Source organism: Salminus brasiliensis, chromosome 24 (genome assembly GCF_030463535.1).
Source record: "Salminus brasiliensis chromosome 24, fSalBra1.hap2, whole genome shotgun sequence".
Classification (NCBI taxonomy): domain Eukaryota; kingdom Metazoa; phylum Chordata; class Actinopteri; order Characiformes; family Bryconidae; genus Salminus; species Salminus brasiliensis.
The window spans coordinates 4,474,366-4,481,843 of NC_132901.1; the positions used below are offsets into that span (position 1 = coordinate 4,474,366).

Below are 7,478 nucleotides of genomic sequence, written 5' to 3' on the forward strand. Positions count from 1 at the left end.
TTTGTAAGTCGCTCTGGATAAGAGCGTCTGCTAAATGCCGTAAATGTAAATATAAATCCCTGTGGCAAAGATGAAAGCTCAGATAGATCAAACAGGCCTAAATATAATTAAAATATATAAATGTGTTTGTATTGAGGATTAGAGCTCCCCCTACAGTCAAGAACTGTCATTTGTGCTTTGAGCCATCACTGAAAGGCACATTTTACACATGCATTTCTGGATGAGCTGAAAGATTCAGAACAGTCCCTGAAAGTGAAAGAAGTATGTGGACTGAGTCTGTTGAGTCAAATTATAGGCCTTTACACTAATATGACTTGGGTTACAGAGATGTCATGAGTGTTATCCTGCCCACTTTACCAGAGTTACACAGTGCAGCGAGCCTAGCCCAGAGTAACTGGTTCTAGCGTGCTGAGTCCAGAATAGGAATGACAGACACTACTCTCCCTATTACAGGTCAGTGGAGCATCACAGTGATTCTGAAGGTGCTATTTTAGGATAAAATTGCTGCATGATGTTGCTTTAAGCATTGTTCTTTCTTTTTTCTTGTTTATGTTTTGTATTTTTCACTGTTTGGGAAAGAATGTCTGTGAGGCCAAGCACAGTTCTTTCCGTTTATCCCTGAACCCTCCTGTGTTCCAGTGGGACACTGGTTTCACTGCAAAGCTGGACACATTGGAACAGGGCAGAGTTTTGTCCCAGTTCAGATCTCACTGAGGTCATGAGCTACAAATCAGACAGAATCAGAGACTGTCAGTAAAAGTGTGTGTTTGTTCCAGCACTTGACTAGTGGGACAATATCCATCCTTTTCTGTTCAGGGTTGTGTAAATATCTGTGACTGCTCCGTTAAGCCTTGGCTACAACACAGGACTTTTAAAGTGGTAGCAGATTAGAAAAAGACTGGGTATCTCACACTTCCCCACTGAGTTTTACTGATTGTTACAATCATGTCCATTGCATAAACGACTAGGTATCATCCACAACTAAAACCTGTTGCTGGACCTAACCCAACAATCGTACAATGCGTTGCCTAGATGCAGATTTGGGGGGGGGGGAGTTAGTTCAGTAGTCCAGCACATATTGGAGACTTCCCTGCATCCACCTTAAATGGTGCTGTAGCGTAAAATTAAGATAAGAAACTGTTCACTGACCAGTAAACACTACTAGATTATGAGTCAGGTTGAAAAACAAATCACACATTTAATATGCACTGACTCGTCTGCACCCCTCACACACTACTCGATTCACTCTTCAACTGTCGGAAAACCTGCAGACTAAAATTAGAGAAACAATCCTTCATTCAAATACAAAATGTCTTTTCACAGATTTATTCAGGAAAGCAAAAATTACAATCTTTAGACAAAAAGCATTAAATTCAAATAACGGCTAAAATCTTGAAAAATAAAATAATAAATATTAAAGAAAAAAGGCCTCTATTCTTGCTTCATGACCTTGAGAAACAGAGTGACCTGTTTCTGTAGTCCTGATAAGGCCTCGTCCTCCTTTCTTCTCACTTCTTCCAACAACAGCATTGTCAATCTGTTATCTCTCAAGAACAAGGTCTACCATTGAAAACCATCCAATTACAGACTCTGCCTCCAGATTCTCCCATTGTAAGGTTTTGTAAGATCTTTGAGTTTTGTTTTCTTAATTTCTGCATATACTACAAACTGCATTCACTAAGTCTGACCTTTACTCTACTTATGTAGTTATGCAATGCTGAAGCTTAAACATCTCCAATCCTGAATTCCCCTGAATATACAATAATCTCTACAGAATCAATACACACCCAGAAATGAGAGGATACTGTATGTACATCTATCAATCAAACCAACCATAAATCCCTGAAAGGAAGAAATATAAAAATAGAGCCCATAAGCAACCGGCAGATTAAACTCACACATGTGAGGTTTAGTGTGAGCAGTAAGGAAACTAGAGGTTTTAAAACATATATGAGTGACACTCTGAATCGCATGTAGTATTGCCATGGGTGTGTGTGTGTGTGTGTGTGTGTGTGTGTGTGTGTGTGTGTGTGTGTGTGTGTAAGTGAGTGAATGAGAAATCTATTATTTCTAATACACACTTTTTTCACACACAGAAAAAAAGCGGTTATCACAGGGAAAATCAGCCCAACCCTTTGTAGAATTGTATGTATAGCCTGTTAGGACACAGTCTTCAACTCCAGCATTACTGTTGGGTTCTCCAGTTCTCCAGAATCTGAGAGAGAATCAGAGGATCAGTGTGTTTATCAGAGCGGTGAGGAGTAAGAGTCAGTAACTGCATCATGATCAGAGTTCAGTTCAGTGCTCTCTTACTCAGTGGTCAGTGCTGAGCCGTCCACCCATTTCCAGACTCCCTCGCTTTCACTGTCAGTCAGACCAATCCAAGTCAACTGACTTTTCAGTAGTTTATCAATAAAGTCCTGTTGGCAGTCAGATACACATTCTTAGTAAGAAAGAGGAAAATGTACTTTATTGTAAATGTGTTTCATCACACAAGCACATTCATCTCTCTCTCTCTCTCACCTGTTCCTCTCTGCTGTTGATGATCAGCAGGTCTCCTCCTCTCTCTCTGCAGTGCTCTCTGCTCTCACTCCAGCTCTTCTTCTCAGTAGAGATGCAGTACAAAGTAACATGCGACAACATCCAACCTTGCTGCAAGGCTTTTTCTAGACTCAAACATACACACTCAGATATACATTACTGACATCATCATATATTTCATACACAATATTTAAACACACACACACACACACACACACACACACTTTGGAGTAGTCCAAAGTGTAAATAAAAGGAAAGCAAGGTCCAGTGTTCATATCATGTACGGCAGGACTGCACAGCGCAGCTACATGCCTACACACTACATTTAAAGGTTGATGCGACCAGGTCCAGAGGGAGAAAACAAATGTTCAGACACCATTTGTAATGCTTTAGAGTTAATCCAGCTTCAACTCCAACAGTGAGCTTTGGACAACTGATATGCAGCTGAAACACGAAGAGGAGATGCAATTTAGTGACTCGTACTCTGATGTTGGCTGTATTCCACTAGTACATTTATTTACTACTTGACCTTTCATACATGGGGCAACAATGCCAAACAAAACCAAAGAAAGGGAGAAGACTTAAAGGAAAGATTTGTTTTTGTTTTGTTGGTGTTTTTTTTTTTTTTTTGTCTGACTTGAGACAAGCCCAAGAAGAGGTTAGGTCTAACCAGGACCAACAAGAGATCAGAAAAGAGACCCAGGAAAACACTCGAGGGAGGTTTACCCATTTACCATCCAAACTTGTGTATGAGAAACCCAAGACTGAGCACAGGGCTAGAGGTTGGCTGTCCTTAAATAGAAAAGGGACAGGTGTTGCTGATTGATCCTAATCAGTGTGTAGTGGTTCTGGGTTTCCCTCTGGTGCCTGGGGATGGCATAGCAGGTTGCCCAGCCACAGTCTGTACCCTTACACCTTTCTAAGTTACATAATGAATGCCTTTTACCCTTTCTAGTTTCTAGATTGCAAGAACCTAGAATATCTATACACTGCTAATCCTATCAAGTCAGGTCAATTTACCATAACCTCAAGTCCTATTAAAGTCAATGCCCTCTCTAGTGTTTACAGTCAAAAAGTCAAATCCTCTACTGTTCTCCCCACTAGCTTTATCGTGGCGCCTATTGGAAACTGCCGAGGCCCCGTTTCAAGGCCCTGTGTTTTTGGTATTCCGGAGGATATTGAATCTGACTGTGGTGTCCAGTTTACTGCTTACTAAGTTTGGATAGCATTTATGAAACAGTTGGGAATATCAGTTAGTTTAACATCAGGCTGCCATCCCTAGTCAAATGAACAATGTGAGAGGGCCTACCAGAAAGTTCTTCTCTCATTATAATCATAATACGACTGGTCTAGGTACTTGGCCTGGCCTGGGCTGAAACAGCTCACAGCATTCTTACTGGTTCTACTACTAGCCATACCCCATTTGGTCACCAAGTCCCTCTAAAGCCCTGGTCCTCCATTAATTCTGATTGTTCCTTCCATGAGAGCTGTCACCAAAGAGCAAGATTTACATTACTTAAGCACATCGTGAGACCATTGTGATCAGGGGGCAGGGACATTGGTTGACTGAATAGCATAATGTGACGTGAGGTATGTCATCTTTGCCTATAGCATAACAGGAGGGGGTTCTGCAGAGGCTGAACTGACCACAAGGATGGTGTGATTTTTGACACTGAACAATAAAATAAATGATAAATGTTTTAATAAAAAAACTTGCTTAAAAAAGGTTTTGGGTTTAATTACACTTTAAACCTACAAATATTTACTCACCCAGTTCAGAGAGCTGCCACTGGAATCCTGTTCTACTCTTCAGCAACTGGTCTCTCTCTGCAGTCAGGTTGGTGTTACTGCTGTGTAACTGGTCTCTCTCTACAGTCAGGTTGGTGTAGCTGGTGTGTAACTGGTCTCTCTCTGCAGTCAGGCTGTTGAACTTGATCCACAGCAGTGTGATGGCAGTCAGCAGGAGAACACACAGCAGCCCCAGAAACACTGCAATCAGTCTACAGAATCTGCTCCCTGCAGAGCTGCTTCCTGAAGCTAGAAATGAACACACTCTTCACACTTATGATAGTTTACACTTTACAGTGAATACTAGTGTTGATTCAGAGCCTTCATGAAGTGATGCTGCTGTGTCTCTAGTAGTGGAGCTGTATGTATGTATGTGAGTGTACCTGTGATCATGTTTTCTTTATGGCTTCTTGTCACACGAGTCTCATTCACATAGATCTCTTCATATGAGTCCTTGCTGTCATTTGAAGCAGTTGATTTGAGGTCTGCTGTAATTTCTGAATTCATATAAATATCCTCACACATCTCTGGTTCTGCTCTCCTCATTTCGAAACAAGTAGAAAAATCTTGTTTATAATTATTTTTGGTTTAATTGCAGACTACAGTCCTCAGAGCCTTCAGCTCTCCAAATGACTCTGTGTTTGTGGTTTGTGTAATATATATATGGTGCTCTCAGGACAGGAAGTTGAGGCCTCAGCAAGTCGGCATAAAGCACAGAGCATTCTTACAAGCCCACCTCTAAATCTGCTCTCTTGTGTCTCTGCAGATTCAGTGTATTGAACATGTTGAAATGTGTGTGTTCTCTGTGTAGGAAGTTTAACACTATGGAGGGCACTGTAGTTTCTCTTTAGATTTAGGGCCTGTATGTGAGTTTGGGGATTTCTCTTTGAGCTGCCATTGCATTTCTAGGTCACAGCCTTTGGCAGGCTTCACACTCTCTTCAATGCTAAATGCACACACAACAAACTCATCTATAATCATTTATTTTCACAGTTGATTCATGTTGAAGTGTGTGTGTGTGTGTGTGTGTGTGTGTGTTTCAGATGCTCATTATTGCTGTGAGCTCTGAGAAAAAAACACATTAAACAGGAAGCTGAAACCCACAGGCTGAGCCTGAGCCGAGTGTGGGTAGAATTATTTCACAGTTGTGTGGTTTCTTTTGTGAACAACACTTACCAACCATCCCTCCCCACCAACACAAACTGAACTGGAATGAAGGGTAATAACCATGTTGATTCACACTGAGAGCTGAAATGAAGGGGTTAATAAGGATACCTTTACCACCATTATCACTGGGCCTGGGAGTGATCTTGGGTACACTGGACAACATGGACATGTACAGATGGTTCATACATACTGAAATTATATATATATATATATATATATATATATATATATATATATATATATATATATATATACTGCTTAAAAAAATAAAGGGAACACTTAAACAACAAAATATAACAGAAGTAAATCAAACTTCTGTGAAACTGTCCACAACACAGATTAACAATCAATTTCACATGCTGTTGTGCAAATGGAGTAGACAACAGGTGGAAATTATTGGTAATTAGCAAGACACACTCAATAAAGGAGTAGTTCTGCAGGTGGGGACCACAGACCACTTCTCAGTATCTATGCTTTCTGGCTGATGTTTTGATCACTTTTGAATTTTGGTGGTGTTGGTGGTAGAGACAGACTCTACAACCCACACAAGTGGCTCAGGTAGTGCAGCTCACCCAGGATGGCACATCAATGCTAGCTGTGGAAGAAGGTTTGCTGTGTCTGTCAGCATCGTGTCCAGAGGCTGGAGGCACTACCAGGAGACAGGCCAGTACACCAGGAGACATGGAGGAGGCCGTAGGAGGGCAACAACCCAGCAGCAGGACCGCTACCTCCACCTTTGTGCAAGGAGGAACAGGAGGAACACTGCCAGAGCCCTGCAAAATGACCTCCAGCAGGCCACAAATGTGCATGTCTGCACAAACGGTCAGAAACCCAACTCCATGAGGATGGTATGAGGCCTGACGTCCACAGATGGTGGTTGTGCTCACAGCCCAACACCGTGCAGGATGCTTGGCATTTGCCAGAGAACACCAGGATTGGCACATTTGCCACTGGCGCATGTAAGCAGGTTCACACTGAGCATGTGACAGAGTCTGGAGATGCCGTTGAGAGCGATCTGCTGCCTGCAACATCCTTCAGCATGACCGGTTTGGCAGTGGATCAGTAATGGTGGTGGGTGGCATTTCTTTGGAGGGCCGCACAGCCCTCCATGTGCTCGCCAGAGGTAGCCTGCCATTAGGTACCGAGATGAGAACCTCAGACCCCTTGTGAGAACATATGCTGGTGCGGTTGGCCCTGGATTCCTCCTAATGCAGGACAATGCAGCTAAAAGACCTCATGTGGCTGGAGTGTGTCAGCAGTTCCTGCAAGATGAAGGCTATGAAGCTATGGACTGGCTCGCCCGTTCCCCAGACGTGAATCCGATTGAGCACATCTGGGACATTATGTCTTGCTCCATCCACCAACATCATGTTGCACCACAGACTGTCCAGGAGTTGGTGGATGCTTTAGTCCAGGTCTGGGAGGAGATCCTCATCAGGAGCATGCCCAAGCATTGTAGGGAGGCTATAAAGGCATGTGGAGGCCACACACAATACTGAGCCTCATTTTAACTTGTTTTAAGGACATTAAATCAAAGTTGGATTAGCCTGTAGTGTGTTTTTTCTACTTTTATTTTGTGTGTGACTCCAAATCCAGGCCTCCATTGGTTATTAAATTTGATTTCCATTGATTTTTGTGTGATTCTGTTGTCAGCACATTCAACTTTGTGTAGAACAAAGTATTCAATGAGAATATTTCATTCATTCAGATCTAGGATGTGTTATTTGAGTGATCCCATTATTTTTTTGAGCAGTGTGTATGTATATGTATGTATATAAAATTAAGATCAAATAAAAAGAAAAATTGGGAAACTGGCTGACCTGCCGCCAGCAGTAGCATCTAGACTTGTTTAAAAATTAGGAAAGCCTCTTATGAAATGTGTATGTGTGTTTAGCAACTTCTAAAGTCATGTGGTAGCTGTAGGTCAAGAACAACATCACAAGGTTGAGGTTAGAATTCAACAAGGCACACAGTTGCTTAGT

General features: G+C 42.0%; 1 protein-coding gene across 1 annotated transcript; it reads right to left on the reverse strand.

Annotated features, from left to right (window-relative positions):
• Window positions 1-1,249: 1,249 nt before the first annotated feature.
• LOC140546343 (uncharacterized) lies at window positions 1,250-4,875 on the reverse strand. The gene is made up of 6 exons (XM_072669532.1): window positions 4,713-4,875; window positions 4,312-4,578; window positions 2,524-2,666; window positions 2,314-2,420; window positions 2,133-2,215; window positions 1,250-1,272 (listed from the first exon to the last, which is right to left on the reverse strand). The coding sequence occupies exons 1-6, from the start codon at window positions 4,873-4,875 to the stop codon at window positions 1,250-1,252; spliced, it is 786 nt and encodes a 261-aa protein (XP_072525633.1).
• Window positions 4,876-7,478: the final 2,603 nt, after the last annotated feature.

Excerpts from the sequence above, each read along its gene's own strand:
- LOC140546343 (XM_072669532.1), bottom strand. The coding sequence starts at position 4,875 with ATGAGGAGAGCAGAACCAGAGATGTGTGAGGATATTTATATGAATTCA. Across the intron at positions 2,421-2,523 it reads TCAACAGCAGAGAGGAACAG|GACTTTATTGATAAACTACT; the intron begins GTGAGAGAGAGA and ends GACTGCCAACAG. Across the intron at positions 2,216-2,313 it reads GGCTCAGCACTGACCACTGA|ATTCTGGAGAACTGGAGAAC; the intron begins GTAAGAGAGCAC and ends ATTCTCTCTCAG.